The sequence below is a fragment of the Arvicanthis niloticus genome, chromosome 14 (genome assembly GCF_011762505.2).
Source record: "Arvicanthis niloticus isolate mArvNil1 chromosome 14, mArvNil1.pat.X, whole genome shotgun sequence".
NCBI classification, from domain to species: Eukaryota; Metazoa; Chordata; class Mammalia; order Rodentia; family Muridae; genus Arvicanthis; species Arvicanthis niloticus.
The window spans coordinates 34,810,214-34,833,676 of record NC_047671.1 but is presented as its reverse complement, the minus strand read 5'-3'; the positions used below and the strand labels follow the sequence as shown (position 1 = coordinate 34,833,676).

Below are 23,463 nucleotides of genomic sequence, written 5' to 3'. Positions count from 1 at the left end.
AATGGCTCACAAACATAATTCAGCAACAAGGATGGCCACTCCAAGTTTGGGGCCAGTCTAAGCCACAGAGTATGTGCTAGACCATCTTGCAAGGTAAGACCTGGTTTCAAAAAAAGTGAAAAAAATGGGGTTGGGGTGCGGGTGTTATGAGATGGCTCAGAGGGCAGGGCGTGGGCGGCACAGAACTGACAGCATTGAGACCAGCACCCTGGAGACCCAGGGGAGGGAGGAAGCTGACCTCCTGAAGCTGTCCTCTAACACTCCTGCACCACCACGGCATTCAAGTGCCTGTGCTAACGCTCTTTTTCTCTCTCTCTCTCTCTCTCTCTCTCTCTCTCTCTCTCTCTCTCTCTCTCTCTCTCACACACACACACATGCACACAAAATGAAAATTTAAAAACCCATAAACTATTTACTTTTGCAATAATAAAAGGTAAAAGGAATTAAGATTCTATAAAAACTATATCTTAGTGTTAGACTCTTTAGATGAAAATGGACATGCTATATTAATAGATGGGCAGCCATGGTGTCACACAGCTTTAATCCCAGCACTCAGATCTCTGGGTTCAAGGCCAGCCATGGCTACAACAGTGTCTCTGTATTTAAAAAGAAAGGAAAGAAGGAAGGAAGGAAGGAAGGAAGGAAGGAAGGAAGGAAGGAGAGAAGAAAGGAAGGAAGGGAAAAGGGAAGAGCTCTTCTGCAGACACTGGAAGCCAGGAGAGCCACTGCAGATGCTGCTTCACTGCCTAGCATTTCTATGCTTTTATCAGTCACTATTTCAGAGTAAGACTCTGCCCTCTTCTGGTTCCAAAAAGACTTACAGGGGATAATTAAAAACAAAACAAAACAACTAACTGAAAGGTTGTTTTACTTCATTTACACTCAAAACTGGAATGCTAGAAGCATGCTTTAGTTCTAAGACAGAGACAGTCACAGAACAATTTTTCTCAATACACTCCTGGTATTTAAATAAATGCAGACAGTGTCCCAGGTTCTATGCTAAGTATTTTGTCCATTTTATCAATCCTGTTTAAAAGATATGAAATAAATACAAGTGAAGAAGCTGTCCACTGTGACAGAAGGAAGTGGCTGAGTCAGGAAGAGACAGAAGTCACATGGTTCTGTGCTCCAGATGGTAACTGCCACATGCACAACTTAGAAACCCCCTACCTCCCTTGCCGAGGCTTTACAATCTCCCTGGTCCACATCACTCTCTAGGCGGGCCGTCTCTCAGGGTCAGCAGCAGCTCCCTGGATACTTCTCACAGCACTCTGCACTGCTGCGTCCTCCTCTCAGACCTCAGCAAATGCCCACCTTTGGATGGCTGTTAGACATTCATACTTTTAAACCAGTATTTTATGGGGCTGGAGACATGGTTCAATAGTTAAGAGCATTTGTGGCTTTTCCAGAGGACCTAAATTCAGTTCTTAGCACCTAATTCCAGCTCTAGGAGCAGACGCCCTGACTTCTGTGGGACCTCACATTCATGGCATACACTCCCACACACATATAAATAAAAACAGTAACATAAATCTTATAAGATAGTGTGTGTGTGCTTGTGATCACCAGAATGTACATGTGAAGCCAAAGCAAAACTTGCAGGAGTCATTTCTCTTTGCTGGAGCATGAATTCAGGTTCTCAGGCTGAGTAGCAGATACCTTTTCCCACTGTGTCATCTTGATATCCCGCTTTTATACTTTGTAATGCCGTACTGCACATTTTGGTTATGGAGGAATTCCAACATAAATGGCAGGCATGACTGAATTTTAAACACAGAAAATGGAGTGGAGTGAATCTTCCTTCTCTAAACTAAAGGCTAGGGAATATGGGTCTCTGCCCTGAATGTTCCTGTGCAGGACACAGAATCCAGAAAGCACAGAAATAGAGCAGTCACAATGACCGCCTCAACACTGAAAGTTCACCACTAAATCAGAGGATTTGAGGTCCCAGATATGGCACTAGCAGCAGGGTTACCCTGGATAAACTGGAACAAACACTGGCTGTACCCTGCTTCTATACATTCCTACTCAGACTCTGGGTCTGGGCCTTTCATCTTCTGACAAGGTTTGATTCCTTTCTTCCTATAGTAGTCACTTCTGTTCACAGATCTATTTATGCAAACTGTTACTGATAGCACACAACCAGTTCAAACACAACCAATGTCACACACCTTGACTGCTCTGCCGTGCTGTACCAGAACGGAGTTGGGTGCACACGTATTGCTTAGTGACTTTATAAGTTGATCACTAGAGCTAGTTACACTGACAGAGCTGACACAGTTACCTTTTCCAAGGTGAGGAGGTTTATTTCTGACTGCAGCCGCATTTCTGGTTTGCTGTTTTGTTGATCCTTGAACTGCTGAAACTCTTTTTCCAGAATCTTATACTTATTTTCAGCATCATTAAGCTGTATTGAAAGAGAAAGTGTATGACAGCCATTACAAACAGATCTTGATACTGCACAATCTGATTTAATAGTGTCATTATTAGTCTAAAACATGTTATGGTAGAACATTTGGGAAAAAGAAAATGATCAGTACTTAAGAATTCAGCAAATTAACTAACAGAAGAGCTTTTTCTGTTTTTAAACTAGGTAAAAAATGAAGGATTGAAGGGCTAACGCCTGAAGGAATGCCAAAGACCCCAGGGACTAACCAGGAGCAGGGGCTGCCCATCCTGCTGGACTGGCTCTCATCACAACTCCCAATACTTGGAAAGTTATTGGGGCATACAGGGAAGGGGAGGAGGGACAGACAGATGGACAGACAGGTAGTGGGTGGCCTTAATTAAGCACTGTAACTGAGGGCAGGAAGACATTCATTTTGGCTGAGGATGGTGGCTGTGTAATCTATGTAACACTTGTAACCCCAATGCTTGAGGACAGAGTGGGAAGACAGCCTATGTTGAAGGTAAGCTTGAGGGATACAATGCTTTCTGGGCTATCCTGAGCTACTGGATGTCTTAAAGGGCAAGTAAACAAAAGTATATAATAAATACTTTATAAGATCTTTTCAAATGTAGATTAAAATGCAAATGACAATTGTTGAGGATGACTTCTGAAAACATATACTGATGTCAGTTAGACAAACCTATAGGCTCTTTTTCTATGACGTCACACGTAATTAAGCTGAAACAGTGACAAGTTGCGTGGCTCAGGTACAATTTAAACCAACAGTGGTGACTTCAACCGGCACAAGGACGGCCGTGACACTGTTGTGAAGCTGCCTGGATGGTCCTCATGGATCATCAGCATCTTTAGAAGGAGCCGCCCCTACATGAAAAGTTTCTGGGTAATTCACTTTTCGAAAACCAGCAAAAACCTTTGGAAATGATCTCGCTTATAAAAATACATTTGTTTTATGTGCATAATGTATGTGTCTGTGTGTGTGTGCGTGTGTGTGTGTACACATGTGTGGAAGCCAGAGGTCAACATCAGCATCTTTTTCCATGATTTTCCAACTTATACTCTGAAAGAGGTCTTTTACTGAACCTGGAGCTCTCAGACTGATGAGCTGGGCTGGACAGCAGCTGGAGGGATGCTCCTGTTTCTGCCTCCCTCCCAGCACTGGGATTGTAGGGCATTATCAGCATGCCCAGCTTTTACATGGCTGCTTGGGATCCCAACTCAGGTCGCAACGCTTGCCTGGCATACACTCTCTCAGACCAAGACATGTTCCTAGCCCCCACTTTTATATTTGAACAAAAAACATACTAATAATAGGTGCATCTGGTTCTTCACTGTTCAGGGACATTATGATGAGCAACCACTGCTGTTACCCTGCAGTTGTGGGGTAAAGCTGCTAGGGCAGAGGATGCTCCTTGGGAGGCCAGCATCACTGCCATGACCCAGTTCTGGTACCTGGTCTCACGTGAATACAGATGGGTTTATCTCCATCAGTTCTCTTTCTGTTTAACTATCTCTTCTACTAATCTAATTTGAATGACATATTTAATATATGCAACCTTGTCAGTGTCATGACCCCAAATTTCCGTTATGCTTTTCCCTTGAGCAAATTGGGTTATTCACCAATTTTTCCCCTGATAAAAAGTGAGCTTCAAGAATAAATACATGCCTTTGATATTTTTTTCAAATTACCAATTTTCACACCAAGACTCCTGCTATAGAACTTTTTGGGTCAGTGGCACCATGTTGGGGTGGGTGACAGGCACATGACAGAGGGTGGGCGTGTGCTCCAAGCAGTCCCTTGACTCTGCTGTTGATGCCTTTGCTCTAGGTGCCTAAATCTTGAGGTGGAAGAAGAACGCTACTACTGGTGAACCGCATGACAAACACCCACTTTTATATGGTGAAGGAGACCCTCAATACAACCAAATTCACAGTTACAACCATATAAACAGTATGGTGAGAGAGCCTTGAGCTACTATGGAAACTATTCGTGACAGAAGGCCCCGAAGCATTCGTCATACACATCTAATACACACTGAAATTTTTCAAGAAAGATAGGTTGAATTTTTAACAATGTGATCTCCCCCCAACCCCTGCCCTTTTCTACAAATATTTATTGAGTTCGTTCCTATCACTGCGACACCAGGCTGGACTCCAGGACAGAACTATAAACAAAAAAGGTTTTATGGAGCAACAATCTGAGGCTGATTAACTGATCATAGAAACTGGCACGTTGTAAAGCAGAGAGCAAGAAAGTGATATTCCAGGAGTACACTCAACATAAGCTTGAAAATATTATTTGGGGAAAGTGACATTTTACTGTAAGTAAAAGAAGGACTCATAAAATACACAGGCCCATGGAAAACAGAATGCAGTGAGGTCCTGTGGGAGAAGCTAGCAGGGTGTGCTGATGGGGAAAGGAGGAGCTGCCATGGCTTAGCTGAGCCATAAAAAAAGGGGCCCTGAGGGCTGCCCAACTGGAGTGAAGAGCAGCCCAGATGGAACACAGGAAACAGTAAGTCATAACTCGGGTTATCGATAGAAAAGTGGATTCTAACAGCATGAAGGGGAGGCAGCTGCCCAGCTATTGTGCTGACTAAGGCTTATTTGTATGGGTTTTTATCCAGGAACTCAGTAACCAAAGGTCAAAGGTGGTGTAGAAACCCCAGGCCAGATTTAAATAATTTTCTCCTACATACAGAGGTGCAGAGTGGGGATACATCACACAGATGGGTAGAAACTGCACAGGCTGTGAGGCTCATGATCCTGATCATTACCCTGTAAGTGGTGAGAAGGCAGTAGTAGGTTTTCAAGTGTGCTACACTCCTCAATTTTCAAAACTACCTTGCTGCAACATAAGCTCAGATGGCCCATGACTGACATAAATGACACTGTGTGCGCCAAGTGGGGCTGAAGCACGAACGTAGTGTAGTCTTGAATATAAATGTGGAAGAGTGGAGCAAGTTGAAGGCTGAGTCTAGACAGAGGAAGAGGGCTGCAGGACAGCGCAGGAGGCCTGAGGGTGGAGGAAGACAGGGGACAGCACAGGAGCAGAGGTTATGCAAGACCAGCAACAACAGTGTTTCTATGTGTCCAGCTCAGCAAACACAGCAATGAAGACGCCCAGTCCACCCAAGTGACCCAGCCATGGGTGGACTCTAACAATTGTATAAAGGATGGGCATACAAAGGGACCATGATAGCAAGAGGAGGGCAGAACTCTTCTTACAAAATGTATGATCTAAAAAGCACTGGATTGTTTTAGGATACTTAAGGCATTAATGTCTTAATGAATGTCTATGTTGTTAAAAAGAGATTTACAGAAAAACCTACATTTTAAGTTACCTGAAATGATACAGTTTTACAAAAATGGTTCTAAGGATAAGAAAATTATACTAACATAGTCCTTGGCTTTAACTTAAAAACCAATCCAACTTTAGTCAGACCCTCTGGGCAGTGAGCACAGCAGTCCGACCCGCGGGTGCCAGCACTCCCCAGGCTGCACTTCTCAAAGCAGAGCTCTCCCACCTGCTGCTGAAGCCGCTGTTTGTCCTCCTCCAGCTGCCTCAGCTTCAGCCTCTCCAGCTCCACTTGGTACACACAGTCGTCTCTGGCCCTTCGGACAGAGTCCTGCAGCTCTTGAAGGTTCCGCTCCCGTTCTAACTGCACTTCCTTTCTCTCTCTCTGAAGCTGAAACGGAAAGCACCGTTAGGAGGCTAGCCTACCACCACTAGCATGGTCAGCCTTAGATCAGTCAGTGTTCAGAATAGTACACACTGAGCCGGGGAGACAGTTCAGTTCCTCAAGTGTTATCTTGTGGGCTGGAGAGATGACTCAGCTGTTAAGAGGACTGCTCTTCCAGAGGTCCTGAGTTCAATTCCCAGCAACCACATGGTGGCTCACAGACATCTGTAATGGGATTTGATACTCTTCTGGTGAGTATGAGGACAGCTACAGTAGTCTCATATAAATAAAATAAATAAAATTACAGTTAGCAAGTAGCAACAAAAAATTATGGTTGGGGGTCACCATACATGAGAAACTGTATTAAAGGGTCACAATATTAGAAAGGTTGGAAAGCACTGATGTAGAAGAAGGATTTAAGCAGGCCAATACACCTAACTTACTAAAAACCTCCAGAAATGTAACAGTGGTTCGGTGAGAATAAGATTTACTGATGAAATCTTAAGAAACATTATAATTAGGAAGGGACATATAAGTTTATGTATATTACACATTTGTATTTTATAGAAAAGTCCTAAGGTACAGTTTCGTTAAGATCTAATGTACTACTGACTATGTATAATGCTACAATAAATTTTCATGTGTCTTGGATGCCAATCTTTTTTATTTATTTATTTATTTTTTCTGCTATGTAGCTAGGCCGCTTTGGAACTGGTTATGTAGCCCAGGCTGGCTCCAGACTCATGATACTCCTGACTCTGCCTCCTGAATTATAGGTACATGAGATCAAACCTTTAAAGAATAAAGGGATACTCTTTCCCTCTGAAGCGCAATCAGGTTTTTATGGTCTTGAACATGCCCCAGATTCCCTTCTCCGGGCAGTGAAAATAACCACTCTTTACTCAGAATGAAGTTAAAACAAAACCACTCTTGGAGAAGTGAGCAAAACTGGTTGAAAGGCACTGGCTTTTCTGCTGCACCCCACCATCCGAACATGCTGTACCAGTTCCACAGCAGTGTCTCCGTGTCCAAAATGCAGTCTCCATGCAAGGCAGATTACATAACGCACAGGACAAGTGCAAAGGGGGACGGACTCCACAGCCTAGGGAATGAAGGGCAAAGAGCCGTCACTACCTCTGTTTCTGCACTGGCAAGCTGCTGCTCTCGGTTCTCCAGATCCGTTAGGGCTTTTTGAAGTTTGCCTTCTAAGATACTGTATTCAGCTACCTAAAACACAGAAAAAGAAAGTGATCTTCATGTTCAAGACAACATACACTTCCACTAAAATAGAATTTAAGAATAAGAAAGAAATATAACATGTACCAAGTCAAAGCAGAAATTCTTCCGAGAAAGGAAGACAGCATGCTTCTGCATGGACATTTGCACTGGGGTCTCCCAAGAAAGCCCACTCTGCTACTGAGATGTCAAGTGCTACAGAAATCCCGTGCTTCTGTACCAATAGCCTATTCCTTTAGGCCTATGACCTGAATTTTGGTTTTGTTTTGTTTTGTAGAGACGGAGTCTCTCTTGGAAGCTCTGATTGCCTGGAACTCCCTATGCTGACCAGGCTGGCCATGAACTCCTCCCAAATGCTGGGATTAAAGGTGTATACCATCACATCCAACCCAAGGTGCACTTCTGCAAATAGAGCTCCCTTCAGGATAGAATGCTCCCAGTTCAGTGTACACTCAGGGTGGAGGACACTCCACTTCATCAGTTAACTCATGTGACACTGGGACTTTCCAAAGCCAGTGTCATTTCCACCTTCACCATCCCCAGGCTCTAGGACCTAGGCCCGATCCAGAGCTCCTCTTTCCTAAGGCTAATGAACGAACTCCTGGTTTGACACTTCTCAGAAACCTACCCTTTTATCTAGTTCTGTAGAGAAAGAAAAGAGAAATTTGTCTTCACAATATCCAAGGCTGGCACAGTCTTTCCTTCCCTCCTCTCCTGATCTGTTCTTCTCCAAGATCAGTACACAGTGCAACTACTTTACATACTATGGCTTCTATGTTCTTCAATGACTTGAATCTAACTTAGGAGACAGACACTTAGGTTCTGGACTCAATCTTTTCAAAACTATGATATCCAGGTGCAGCCGTACTGTTTAGACACCAGTAGATGCACTGCCAAAGCCCACATCTACAGGCTCACTCTATAATCCGTTACTTAAAAATTCTACTCACAATACTGGTGGCAAAAAAAAAAAAAAAAAAAATCCAGAAGTCTGTTTGTAAACCTAGCATGACTGTGCTCACCATCCATATTCTTAATCTGATTGCAAAATCTGACATTGCTATTTTGATTTTCTTAGAACTAGCACACCAATCAATCTTCCAGCTCAACATTTGGCTTTGTTTTTTATAAACTGTGGCAAGTACAACTTAATGAAATCATAATGTAAAAATACCCAAACATCCATGTCTGCTTGCACCATGCTTGGTTCTGGATACTTGCTCTCATGCAGTGACCTCTCAGGGACTAGTCCACCAGGGACTCCCAAATTTATATTATAAGGTTAACCTCCCTGCACTTTCAGACATACATACCTACTGAATGCCTGTTGAATATGTCTATTCTTTAAACATATATCCTTTATTTTAGTGACTATTTATTATACACTAGCATATTCTGGGCAAAATACAAGCGGAACCCGTGTTCTGGGGGAAGATGGACTATAAATAAACAAGTGTACATCTAATGTTAGTCAATGTCAGGAAAAAAATACAGCAGAGTCAGGGGAGACTTGGTGCCTATGACAGAAATGGGACACTACTTTGGATATGACAATCAGAGAAGGCTTTATTGTGATTATTCTGAGCAGACCACAAAAGTATCTCCAGAGACAAGTGTTCCACATATCCCAAGAAAGGGAGAGGCTTATTAGCACATGTGAGGAGTTCCAGGAGCCAGCATGATGGGAACAAACAAAAAGTCATGAGGTAGATAGAAGACAACACCGAGGTGCCGCAGATGACATGGGCTGACAAGGTAAAAAGGCCAGGAAGGAATGAGACAAGCTAAGTAGAATGTAACCTGCACTCTTAGAAACAAGACCAAACTAGCTTAGAGGACATGGTGATGGATGTGATGGAAAGTGGTTACCTTCCGAAACATTTGCGCACTGTGAAGCCGAAGGATGTACTAATGCACCAAGCACAAGAGAACTAAAGAGGACTTGCTTCAAGTCTGAACTAAGGAAAAGGTAATGTCATTTAGTTACATGTGAATCAAGTAGAACAAATCCAAAGAAAATGAGATGAAACTGGCTTCAGGTATTCGGGACCTGAGGTGCATGTCAGACAGTCAGCTGGCAGCAGCACAGGCAGCTCCGTGGCCAAGCAGTTTCCAGGGAAGAAGTCAGGGATGGAAGCAGAAAAGGTGTAGCTCACACATGTGTGTATAATGTATACAATTCAACACATACAATGCCAAGCTAGGATGAGATCACCAAACAGGTGAGGATACACAGAACAAAGAGGACACATGGACAGGACCCTGAGACAAACCAGTCAACTAAGCAAGATGTCGGATCTGGCATGTAAACCAGGAACAAGACAAGTAAAGACAGTAGCGTGTGAGGGACATACAGAGAAGGAAGCCTAGTGTCTCCCACAGGCCAGGCCAGGATGAGCTGGCATTGTCTAGTAAGAGAAAAGCTGTGACAGCAACTACTTGGGAGTCTGAAAGTAAACTGAGCAGAGGAAGCAGTGGGGTTGTATGGTGGGCTAAGGCCCCCATCAGCTCTTATAAACCCATTGCCTCTTCTTCACAATGTATGTGTGCATGCATGCATGCATGCATGTATATATGTATGTATGTATGCATGCATGCATGGATATAAAATCATCATCTAAATTCCTTTTTCTCAACTGGGGTCATCCAAACCTCAGAACACAGAAACTGCAGCTACTGTCCTCTCTGAAATGGTACATTACAATCGAGATGGCTGAAAAGCTAACAGTGACAGCACTGGACACCTCTGGGACATGAGCATGGGTGAGCAAGCCTCTGCTCGGCTGTACCCTCCTCCTTGTAACACTTGCTCATGCAGACCTCCTCAGCATGTCCTGCAGTTCTTCCACACTTTTCCTTTCCTCCTAAGCACACTTTTTAAACTAAGCATTTGTCTTCAAGTGACCTATTTCTGAAAGGATGCTATAAATTACGATGTGCTGAGATGTCTCTTCCTCTTACACACCACCCATATTTTAATGTGGTGCCTGTTTTCAAGCACCTTCAATGAGCTTTTTCTCTCTTGAATGGCTTCAGAACGTATGTGACAGTAGCTACTCCATTCCTGAAATGCAGGCCTGAGCTTATCAATTAAGTATTTCCTTACACTCCCTATGTATACAGCTGATGTGGCCTGCTTTGGGGAGACAAGAGAGCTAGCTATATGATGGATAATTGTGTACAGGGCAAACTAAAATTTTATCAGCTATTCCAGAATGTAAGACAGCAACCAGGTGTATATATTGATTCAGGTAAACCATCTAAGTATTAAAGACGTCATATATCGTTAAAAAAAATCTTCAAATGAAAACAAGAAATTGACAGAAAGGGCTCAAATGCTGTGCTCATAAAAATACCATTGTGAACTTCTAAAAGAAACTAGCTTTAAAGGACCTCTGACTGAAGAAAAGTTGTCTTTCTCCCCACTGACTTGATTTTACAGCGGCTTGTTAAAGTTTGTTAAAGACCAATCATGTATCTTAGCACTTCCCAGGTTTCAAAATGCTTTCAAAATAAAACACTTTAAGACAAATGAAATCTCCAGTTTTTAAAATGTACTTGGGCCAGGCAGTGGTTGCACACGCCTTTAGTTCCAGCACTTGAGAGGCAGAGACAGGTGGATTTCTGAGTTCGAGGCCAGCCTGGTCTACAGAGTGAGATCCAGGACAGCCAGGACTACACAGAGAAACCGAGTCTCAAAAAACAAAAAAATAAAAAAAAAAAAAAAACAAAAAAAAAAAAATGTACTTGGGATTGAAGAAATGGCAACTCCACATCTGCCTTCAAATGTGAGGAATAAATGCAAGGTAGCATTAAAATCTACTTGCTTTTATTTTCAATTTCATTTCTTTATTTGTGGTGTTAAGAGATGGAGCCCAGGATGCTGTGTCCCTGCTAAGTAGTTGCTTTGACACAGCCATGTCTCCAGCCTCAGAGTCTGTTTTCTGAAGAGTTACTAAGTAGCCATGGGCTCAAATTCAAGCTCAGATGCTAGAAATGATAGTATCCACGGAAACCAATAAAAAATATTAACTAAAAAAAGTATCACCAAAATAAGAGCAAACCCAAACTTACTTGGGAGGGTCTCCTGTCCTGTGCTCTGCAATGCTAAGGACTGAACATGTGGCCACACGAGTGCCAGGCATGCATGCCTACCACTGTGCTACATCCTAGTTTTGGTATGGTAGGTTCTTTTTATTTTTTTACTTTTAACCTCATGATATTAAAACAACTTCTTTGGGAATGAAAGGGCACAGCTGGATCTGTCTCATTGCAACGATTTTATTAAATTTCTCAAATTAGTTCATCATTGACGTTAAAGAACAATAGCATGAAATGAAATGGTCCAAGGAGGAACTTAGCTTGTCTCAAAATAAAAACTTCAAAACGTTAACCTTACATCAGTAATATGCAACATGTGAGTTCTGGCCACATTACTTTTATAATAAAGCTCAAAGAGTAAACAAGGACAATATTTAAGATGTATGCAGGCCCGTTTAAACGAACATTTCTTAGGAATGGAGACTTTAAAGTGTCCTTTTCTTTTGGCTTAGTTCAAAGTGCATTAGATATTCAAGTCTGTCTGTTTGTACTAAGAATTAAGAAGTTTATTTCTTCCCAAACTCTGTAGTACAGTAAGAAGCTATAACCACAGAGACTCTCTCCTTTTCTCTCTCGGTTTTTAAACAAGCTTTTGCTTTACCTTTTTCTTCACGAGTGATTCTCTTTCCCTGTCCCTTTTTTTCCATTCTTCTGCAAGAGCTTGCATGTGAGCTAGTTCTTTCTGCTTCAGCTGTAAAAGAAAGAAAAACAGTTATGTAAAAATGATAAATACTTCAAATGAGCAAAAAAAAAACTTTTAGTTTAGGAACTACTACTGATTACCAATATCTTTAAAGTGCTCTGTTTTATTTTTATATCATGTATATATATATATATGGATGGTCTATTTGCATGTTTCTCTCTGCCTAGTGCCCAAAAGAGGCCAGAAGAGGGCATCATGTCCCGTGGGACTGGAATTACAGAGCCTCTATGCTGGCTAGTTTCAAGTCAATTTGAGACAAGCTGAAGTCACCTGAGAAAAGAAACCTCAATTAGGAAAATGCCTCCATAAGATGAGGCTGTAGGCAAGCCTGTAAGGCTTTTTATAATTAATGACTGATATGATGGGGGAGGGCCCAGCCCACTGTGCTACCCTTGAACCAATAGTCCTGAGTTATATAAAAAAGCATGCTGAGCAAGCCAGTAAGTAGCACCCCTCCATGGCCTCTACATCAGCTCCTGCCTGCATGTTCCTGTCCTGACTTCCTTCAATGATGAAAGCTGAAGAGGAAGTGAAAGCCAACTCAACCCTTTTCTTCCCAAGTTGCTTTGGTCACGCTGTCTCATCACAGCAGGAGTAACCCTAAGTAGAACAGCCTCTATTTGGGTGTTATTCCAGGTTCTCTGAAAGAACAGCCAATGTCTAAACCACTAAGCCAACTTACCACCGCCAAAACTTTAAGTTTACTTTAAAATTTTATGTGTAAGAATGTTTTGCCTGCTTATATGTGTGTGCCTGGCACCCCTGGAGGCCATAAAACATCAGATCCCCAGGAACTGGATTTACGGATGGTTGTGAATTGCTACATGGGTGCTCTTAACTGAGAGTCTATCTAGTCCCTTTCTTATTTGTTAAAATAACAGAAGGATGGACGAACGGACTGGACGGATGGATGAACAGACAGACAGACAAATAAAATAGAGCTTGGGCCACATATAGTGGCACACACCTATAATTCCAGCACTTAAAAAGTCATCCTTGACACTAATCAATCATCCTACTTAGTTAGGTCAGCCTAGCTTATGTGAGATGCTCTCAAAACTCAAAACCAGGGGTCAGCAACAGAACTCAGAGCATGAAAGTGCTTGCTGTCAAGCCCGAGACCTGAAACTGTTAACTCAGGACCAACATGGTAGTAGAGAACCAACTCAGAGGCTCACATCCTATCACAAATGCATGCACACACACACAAAATATAAATTTAAAAAATTTAAGCATAAAAAAAGAAACTTTTGCCAGGCAATGAAAAACCAAAAAAAGAAAAAAAAAAGAAACTTTCTTGAGTGAAATAATCCCTTATGAGTACCCTGCAAACATCAGAGCTGGTAGTGAGTTCTGGTCTCTAACTCACTGCTTGAGAGACTCATGTTGGTAGTCTCAGGAAATAAGGAGAATAAGTGCCCAAGATTAGAAACATTATAAGCATACCACGTCACACCAGTCAGAATGGCTAAGATCAAAGACCCAGGTGATAGTAGATGCTGGAGAGAATGTGGAGAAAGAGGAACACTCCTCCATTGTTGGTAGGATTGCAAGCTGATACAGCCACTCTGGAAATCAGTCTGGCGGTTCCTCAGAAATTGGACATTAGCATTACCTGAAGACCCAGCTATACCACTCCTGGGCATATATATATACCCAGAAGATGTTCCAACATATAACAAGGACATATGCTCCACTGTGTTCATAGCAGCCTTATTTATAATAGCCAGAAGCTGGAAAGAACCCAGATGTCATTCAACAGAGGAATGGATACAAAAAATGTGGTACATTTACACAATGGAGTATTCCTCAGCTATTAAAAATAATGAATTCAAGAAATTCTTAGGTAAATGGAAGGAACTAAAAAATATCATTCTGAGTGAGGTAACCCAATCACAAAAGAACACACATGGTATTTACTCACTGATAAGTGGATATTAGCCCAAAAGCTTGAATCAATAGCCAAGATTCAACTCACAGACCACATGAAGCTCATGAAGAAGAAAGACCAAGTGTGGATGCCTTGGTCCTACTTAAAAGGAATAACAAAAATACTCAAGAGAGCAAATATGGAGATCAAGTGTGGGACAGAAACTGAAGGAGAGGCCGTCTGAAGACCATTCCACCTGAGTATCCATCCCATGTGCAGTCACCAAAGGTAGACACTGATGTGGATGTCAGGAAGTACATGCTGACAAGAGCCTGATATAACTGTCTCCTTAGAGGTCTGCCAGAGTCTGACACATTCAGAGGCAGATGCTCACAGCTAACCACTGATCTGATCAAGGGTTTCCCAATGGAGAAGTTAGAGAGAAGACTGAAGGAGCTGAAAGGGTTTGTGGCTCCATGAGGAGAGCAACAATACCAACCAACCAGAGCTCCCCAGGGTCTAAACCACCAGCTTGGGAGCACATAGGGAGGGACCCATGACACCATCTGTACATGTAGGGGAGGATGGCCTTGTCGGGCATAGGTGGGAGAGGAGATCTTTGGTCCCATGAAGGCTGAACACCTGGGGGGGGGGGGGGATTTGAGTGGGGAGGTAGGTGAGGACACATCCTCATAGAAGCATGAGGAGGGAGGATGGGATAGGAGGTCCCTGGGTAGTGGGGGCAAGGGGATAAAATCTGAAATGTAAATATAATAACCAAAAAAAAAAAAAAAAAAAAAAAAGAAAAGAAAGAAAAAAAAAACATTATAAGCCCAGCATGGCAGTATGAGCCTTTAATCCCAGCACCTGGGAGACAGACAGGCACATCTCTGAGTCGGAGGCTAGACAAATGTATATAGTAAGTTCCAGGACAGCCAGGAGTACAGAGTTTACCACAAAACAAAAATCAAAACCCACCTCATCATTAATTTTTCCCAACAATAGTGGTCAAATTCAGGGAAATCTTTCTGAATAGTAGCTATGAAACTGCCATATCTCAAGTATTTTAATGTTGTAAAATTCTGCTTTTCTCTGAGGAGGGCTCTGTGGGGATGGAGAGGGCTGGCCATTAAGAGCTCAGGCTGCTCTTATTACAGTCCCAACTTTGGTTCCTGGCAGCCACATCAGACATCTCAAGGACCACAACTGCAGCTCCAGGGATCCAGTGCTTTTCTCAGCTTCGTGGCAGCTCCATCATGTGCACACACCCACACCAACACATACGCGTACACATAAGTAAATCTCAAAAAGATTTTGTTGACAGTCAAAGAAACTATAGACAACAACATGTAGAGAAAACCTAGTTGTAGAGAAGGAAAACCTAAACTAGGTGGTTAAACAGATTTTAGAGTACAACTTCAACCTACCTGGCTTTCAAATATGTCTTCCTGCATCTCTTTCCACATCTCTAGCTCGAGTGCAGCCTTGTACTCTAAGGTCTCTCGGGGTTCTACTTGGATCTCAGAAGGACAAGGAGCTGGAGGAGGAGACGATGGCTTCTGAGCCTACAACGTGAAAGGAAAGAGTATGGGGCACACCCAGAAACACCTTAGATCCTGGGTTGGGAACTGTAACAACTGCACTTACCTGAGATGACTCTGATACAAAGATCTCACGCATTTTCACTAGGCCATAGTCCTCCAGAGTCATTGTGTAAGAAAGGTCTACTATCCTGTTATTTGACCTACAAATGAAATGAGAATTATTGTAAAGTTCATGGAAACTTGTATTTCCTTCCACTTCCATCATCTGTAGTATGCAGGAATAAGGAACAACTCTCATACCCCACTCTTAATGCTCCAACTGAGCCAGTGTCCATGGGCTTCAGGAGTTCTCAAGTGTGTGCTTTTACTGACCAACACAGAACCTTAATACTTACACTTACTAAAACTTACCTAAGTAGCTGTGCATTTGTTCCAAAAAATAAAAAGTCATATAGCCCACATAATTATTGCTAATGAATATTTAGTAGCTCTGGCTGGCCTGGAAACTGCTGTGTAGACCAGGCTAGCCTTAAACTCACAGAGTTTAAACTCACAGAGCCTTAAACTCACAGAGGCCTCTGCCTCTTGAGTGCTGGGACCAAAGGCATGAGCAGGCACGCCGGTCACATTTCCTTATTCTTTCCTCTGCTGCAGATGTACAACTGTGCACACTGACAGTGTTACCTTCTCCCGTTTAAATAAGGCCTGAGTGCTTAAGTCATATGCATTGATTTTTAAATGTGTGCATTTTTTCTTTGCTTTGTTTTGTTGAGGGAGCCAGGGATTTATGCATGGTAGGCACTGGTTCTTCCACTGACCTCCGTCCAGTACAATACTGTGATTCTTACCACCTCTAAAACACACTGATGAATTTACAGTGAAATACACTCAGCAGCCTTGCTACTCTGGGTTATCTAAGTCATTCAAAATTTGTCTATTTTCCTGAAATGAATACACATACGTTAACCTTCTCCTGGACACAGTACTTCCAGACAATCCATGAACGTAAGATAATCATATGCTACTTTGGCCATAATCAGCATCTTCTGTATCAGAGATCTCCATTACTTATTAATTAACCAAAGATGAAACATTCAAGAAAAAAAATTAGTAGTTAGAAAATAGTACTGTCTAGCCCGAACAACCCTTTAAAACATAGCTGAAATAAACAGATCTTATATCACTAACAGCTCCTCAACTAACCAAGTCCACATTGTTTTCCTTCCACTTTCACAATAAAGTCTTTAAGTAAAATGACGTTCCTGGGCCAGCAAGATGGCTCCGTTGGTAAAGGCACTTGCTACTGAGCCTGAAGATGTGACTAGGATTCCAGAGATTAGAAGAAGAAAACCAACACCACAGCACGGTCTTCGGACTTCTGTGTATGTGTCACAGCACCCACAAAACTAAGGGGAAAATATTCTAGATGAAGCACTACTATGTTAAAGAAGAGCCGCTGAGCACATCTCAAAATTCTCATTTAGGTAAATCTAAACTTCTGTCTACAAAGCACAGCAATGAAAATAATTATAGAAGCACTGAAATAGCTTCAACTGCTCATGACCGCTAATACAGTCATATTAGTCACTAATATATAATCATATAGCCTACTGGTGACATGCCAAGCTTTAAGAGTTTCTTTTCCAGCGCAAGAATGAAAATAAAGTGAGCTCTCAGCTACCCAAACAACTGCCACTCCAGGTACTGCTCCACATCCAGAAAGGAAGAAAGGCTTCTCAAACCTTCCAGTCTCTGGATGTGACACTGGATGGATGGGAGTAAGGAGGACATTTTCAGTAGATCTCTGATTTTTGCTGAATCTTATTTTTTCTACATTCTCACTAGTTTTTAAAATAATATTCTATAATATTAATTTGAACCGAATTTTTATTGCTAATTTAAAAAAGGTAAACGCTTTTACTGTAGCAATAAAGTTCAAGTAAAAGAAACAATATACTTATTCTAGTTTACTTTTTACTTCTATGATAAAACAATGACCCAAAGCAACTTGAGAGGTAGGCTTTCACTTGTCTGACAGATAAACCAGGCCAGGAACTCAAGCAGGGACAGAAGAAAATACCATAGAAAAATGCTGCTAATTGGATTGGATCTTTCTGGCTCATGCTCAACTAGCCTTTTTATATACTCTAGACCCATCAGCCTAGGGATGGTCTCATCAGCCTAGGGATGGTCTCATCAGCCTAGGGATGGTCTCATCAGCCTAGGGATGGTCTCATCAGCCTAGGGATGGTCTCATCAGCCTAGGGATGGTCCCATCAGCCTAGGGATGGTCTCATCAGCCTAGGGATGGTCTCATCAGCCTAGGGATGGTCTCATCAGCCTAGGGATGGTCTCATCAGCCTAGGGATGGTCTCATCAGCCTAGGGATGGTCTCATCAGCCTAGGGATGGTCCCATCAGCCTAGGGATGGTCTCATCAGCCTAGGGATGGTCCCATCAGCCTAGGGATGGTCTCATCAGCCTAGGGATGGTCTCATCAGCCTAGGGATGGTCTCATCAGCCTAGGGATGGTCTCATCAGCCTAGGGATGGTCTCATCAGCCTAGGGATGGTCTCATCAGCCTAGGGATGGTCTCATCAGCCTAGGGATGGTCTCATCAGCCTAGGGATGGTCTCATCAGCCTAGGGATGGTCTCATCAGCCTAGGGATGGTCTCATCAGCCTAGGGATGGTCTCATCAGCCTAGGGATGGTCTCATCAGCCTAGGGATGGTCTCATCAGCCTAGGGATGGTCTCATCAGCCTAGGGATGGTCTCATCAGCCTAGGGATGGTCTCATCAGCCTAGGGATGGTCTCATCAGCCTAGGGATGGTCTCATCAGCCTAGGGATGGTCTCATCAGCCTAGGGATGGTCTCATCAGCCTAGGGATGGTCTCATCATCAGCCTAGGGATGGTACCACCCATAGTGGGCTGAGTCCTCTTACATCAGTCAGCAGTTATGACAATGCCACACAGACATGTCGACAGACTTATCTGATCAAGCCATACTTCATTTCAGAGTCCTTCTTCCCAGCTGACTTTAGGTTATGTGAAGCTAATAAAAGCTAACCAAGGCATTATTCTTTTGTAAGTGCTGCTGACTGAACCTATCGATTGTGCATGCTAGATAAGTGTTTGACCACTGCTATATCTCAAGCTACTAATAACATAATTTCAAAACTGCCACTGAAGGCTGGCATTTATAACATTCTCATTATTTAAATTTCAAACAAATTTTAAAATATTTTTCAAGTGGAAAAAGAAATCACATCATTCCTAATGAAAAATAACACAAAATACATAAGCTTAACTTACTATAATCAAACAGCAGATCCTAACATCTGGGCTAGAGCTCTGCAGCAGAGCACTGCCCAATGTACACAAAGCCCTGGATAAGAACCCTCAGGGCTACAAATAAAACAAAACAAGAAATACCAGCTCCTTAATTATAAAATCATCAAACTAAGGGGATGGAGAAACAGTTCCGCTGTCAAGAGAACTTGCATCTCTTATAAGACCTGTTTGGTTCCCAGCACCCAGATCAGGTAGCTCGTAAGGGCCTGTAACTCCAGATCCAAAGAATTTTGCCCTCTTCCAATCTCCACATGTGGTAAACATACATATATAATTAAATCACACACAAATTTAAACACATGCCAGCCTAGGGGCAGTGAGGTGGTTCAAAGAGGCATTTATACACAGGCCCGACAACCTGAGTCCTGTTCCTATGTCCCACAAGTGGCAGGAGAGACTCGACTTCGCAAGAGTTGTCTGTCCTCTGACCTCCACACACACATTCTTGCTCCTCTTCTCTCTCACACAATGTAAATAAATAAATAATAAAATTTACAATTATCAGGGTAAAGGTGGAAAGGATACTTAAATACTTAACAGTCTGAACAAGAATCATGATATGGTAGCCACAAAAATTCTTATACTTTTCTGAGTAAATAGATATCAAAAACCTAATGAAGAAATGATAAGAAACCCACCCCCAGGTCAAAGAAAATCCACCAGCAAGATGACATGAAGAACTGAGGTTGTGGCATCGTAGTGAGACTCCTCACAGGGATGAGGGAGAGACAAAGAGCACTGCTATGAAGGCTTACCCCTGGGCTGCTATAACAGGCACGCTCTCACTGTAAGTCTGCCGCCAACACTGTTCACCATTGGCACCTAAAAACCGGGTCTTTTCTGAAGACAGGATGTTAGAAAGCTGAATTCTTGCGATCCCAAGAAGTAAGTCTTTACTCATTTTATCCTTGTGCCATAACTCTACCAGCAGTGGAATCCTAAGGAGAGACACCATGTCCACAGTTAGCAAGCCTGAGGCAGTCCTTTCCAAACAACAGATATTTTGCTACCTGGGAAGTTATTTAACACAACAGTTAAAGGTTCAGCTCCCCAGGGAACACATCTGAAGCACTGTCTTCTGTATCTCTAAGCAGTAAAGAGAACTCTCTGAACACTTATCTTCACAAGTCATTTCACACTCTTGAGCTAGCCTCTATTCTTCTTTTAAGAACTTGTAAGTTTGGGGTATGATACTGTAAGAAAAGCAAATTTCACAGGCCAATTTTCCTTGAAAAATCTATTTCCCATAGCTAGATTAAAATGAAAGTGAGGAAAATATACTACATCTGGTGGCTAAATGAGCAAAATGAAATAATCTTCCTCTCTTCTTGTTCCTGAGATCGCCTTAACATGTTTCTAATGCCTACGCTGGGACTGACACGAAACCATGGAAGCTCTGCTACAGAGCAGACAGGACTGACATCAGTAAACTCATTTCTTAATTCCTCAGTGCAGATGCTACTGTGGGACTATATATAAATATATATAATAAATCCATGCTGCAAAGGAATCTCATATATTACCGTAGGAACGTGTCTTGTAGCTGGTGAGGCATAGTTGCAAAATCAAAAGCACAATAAGACTGAGGAAGAAAAACTTCCATATTTTTCCGAACTTCTACAGGAGGGTTAGTCATAATAGGAGCTGCACTGCCGAAGAATGGGTAGGAATACCTGAAACACAGGACACACAGGTCTACATTACACTCCATAGCTGACACAAGAGGCCAGATGGGTTTAAACAGCATACAACAAATTATGAATATACAATTTTTAAGATAAAGTACAAATCCTGGACTATGACTTGTATAGAAGGCTATACAGGAACAAGCAATTTCTGCAATCTAGGAGGCATTCAAGAAACGCTTGATATACTGAACTACAGACCTATAGTTTCCTTCATTCAGTAATGGTCTAGTATTTATGGGTTAAACAGCCCTTAAGCAACGCCAAAGAACAAATTTATAGTACTCTGACTTTGAACAGAGGATAAAGATAAAAATAATACAAATATATTATGCATACACCAAATGAATGACACACAATTTCATCTTTTCATCATAAAAATCACACTAGATTAAATGTAAGAAGCCTAACTGCTTTTAGTTTAAATTTTAATTTATAAATTTTGTGAAAGCTAAATTTAAACACAAATTTATAGACACTGTAATTCTTGCTTAAATTTCATCTTGCATTTTGTTACTCATATATAAAACTATAATCAAACTTAAACTCAACTAGTAAAAAACTGTTCTTCCTACAAAAAAATATATCCTGTATATCACTCCAATCCTATATCATTACTCACCCACTGAAGTGAGTATCTCAATGTTCATGCCTGACACTTTCAACTCCTACCATCCTGCTACAGCATTTAGCAATTAAAAGAGAACTATCCAAACAGACGTGCAGGTTATACTTATTTTCAAATACCAATCTTCCCTCACAAATGTCATTACACAGTTGTGTATGTAGAGCATAATGATGTCACGTTGGTCCAACAGAACAAATGGTCAGTACTCTAAAAAGTGCTTCCAGTGAACCAAACACCAATCCAGCATCGGGTAATTCCATGTTAAGTGACAAATAGGTCATGAGCATGTATTTCCTGCTTAGAAAATTATTTCCCTCTTTCTTTACCAAGAGAATTACTATTGTCCTTCATGTACAAATCATTTCTAAATCTGTCACCCTCCTAAGTTGATTGGTTCATTTCTCTTATAAACCCCAATATCAGATATAATTGGTATAATGTCAGTATTGATATAATGTGGGCACTCAACCATTAAAGAAATGGCCCTGATAGCAAGAAACAAGAACAGAAAAGTCAGAATTAGAATTAGTACTTCCTAAACGGGACTGTTTAAAGGTCCCTCTCATGGCATCTGAGCTAAGGTTGTGCCTATTTACATGCCTTGCTCCTCCCTCTCTGGGTGTACTAAGACCGTACTCTGCTACAGCAGCAAAGATCTTAAGGCAATGAAAGGGGCAAAAAGACAAACAGAAGAGAACCCTGTAAGTAACAATTCAGCGTCTAAAATAAAGGAGACAAACCCTCTAAAATACCTTTCCTAAAATAGAGGAAAGCTGCATTCCTGAGATGCTCTCTGCCAGGCTCAAACATCTTAAAAATAACCAAAAGCATTTTGTATGTTGACTGCAGAACAGAGCAGAGATGAGAGACTTTCACTCAATGAATTCCTGGCCATACCCAGTGCAAAGTCTCTGCTTCTGTGAGTGACTCACACCCAAGTATGAAAGATGTACAAACAACTTGAGAGCATCAAATGAAAATTCACGCTCAAGTATAAATTGATTTCTGCAGCTGAATTCAGGTATGCCTCCAGTCACAGCACTGTAGCACATTTAACTTGTATCATGGTCTACAATGTCTACAAACATGCAGTATTAAAACAGATTGTTGTAGAAAGCCATTGAACTGATTATATGCAGTAATTCTTTCTATTGCAATTTCATTTCAAGTTCATTTTTAAGCATGGTTTTTATACTCATAGCTATAAAATGCAGGTGTTAGAATTATAGCATCCACTGTAATACAGTGTTACAGAAAAATCAGATACGAAACCATGATTTTGACCTGTAGTAGCTCTCTTCCAGAAAACAAGCAACTAAAACATCTTAACATTACACCTTAAATGGCAGCATCAATGAATAACTATTATACCAAGATATATAAGCTTCCTAGTCTCCTATCCCCAGAGCCACTCAGGTTCAAATTCAGTCATTGGGATAGCTGACTGCCTTTTAGTCATTGGGATAGCTGACTGCCTTTTAGGCTACTGATTTTACGGCAGCTACATATTCTTAGGTAACTTCTTTATACAGGAAGAGCAATTTTCCCAGAACAAAAATCACACCATACCTCAATATGCAGTTGACTGGAAAACTAATTTCCAAGCCATGGATGCTTCGTAAGTCTATTGAAAAGCAGAAGTGGTGCGATGTTGCTGGAACAGCAATCTTCTGTCCTGATGTCACCACTTCTGATGCATTGCAGGCTGTCTCTGGCTGGGCCAGCGAAGCAGGTATGGAACCAATGCCTAAACATTAAAAAAAAAAAAAAAAATTAAAGCTCTGATCGCCTATTCCTTCAAGCACAGAATTTGACAGGTCTGCGTTATGAACATAGGAACTGATTCTACCTTGAGCATTTTAAACAGTGCTAAATTGCCTAATTTAAGGTAGGCTGCTCCTTGAATTCCAGCCTTACGGGCTAAGGCAGGAACATCACACGTCTAGGGGTCAACCTGGTTACACAGTGAGGCAACGATGTCTGAGCAAAGCTGTCAAGCAGTGACTTCATTCTGAGAGGCACCTGTTCATGCCTGATCATTTGAATGGCTGTAAGATTTACTGGAGATATAATTTTAATACTTGTAATAAACTAAATGTAGTTGTTTGCCCATATAAAATAGGTCAATAAAAGTTACATCTTAGAAAGACAAGAGATAACAGTTCAACCCTAATGTGGACCAGAGATGCTTAGTGACTGAGTCCTAGAGCTACTCAATGACAGAGGTGAACTCAGGCTAGTCTAAACTGCCTA

General features: G+C 41.7%; 1 protein-coding gene across 3 annotated transcripts in view; it reads right to left on the bottom strand.

Moving 5' to 3' along the window:
* The window catches only part of Cep120 (centrosomal protein 120), a 66,544-nt gene that overhangs the window by 21,246 nt on the left and 21,835 nt on the right, over positions 1 to 23,463 (bottom strand). For 2 of the 3 annotated variants that reach the window (XM_034518260.2, XM_076912647.1), the window contains 9 exons: positions 22,780 to 22,957; positions 20,421 to 20,570; positions 19,653 to 19,835; positions 15,648 to 15,744; positions 15,428 to 15,565; positions 12,029 to 12,118; positions 7,225 to 7,317; positions 5,935 to 6,096; positions 2,285 to 2,407 (listed from right to left, as the gene is read on the bottom strand). In XM_034518260.2, coding sequence (XP_034374151.1) covers positions 2,285 to 2,407; positions 5,935 to 6,096; positions 7,225 to 7,317; positions 12,029 to 12,118; positions 15,428 to 15,565; positions 15,648 to 15,744; positions 19,653 to 19,835; positions 20,421 to 20,570; positions 22,780 to 22,957 — 1,214 coding nt within the window. The remainder of the gene's footprint in view (positions 1 to 2,284; positions 2,408 to 5,934; positions 6,097 to 7,224; positions 7,318 to 12,028; positions 12,119 to 15,427; positions 15,566 to 15,647; positions 15,745 to 19,652; positions 19,836 to 20,420; positions 20,571 to 22,779; positions 22,958 to 23,463) is intronic. The other variant, XM_076912646.1, reaches the window with a different exon arrangement.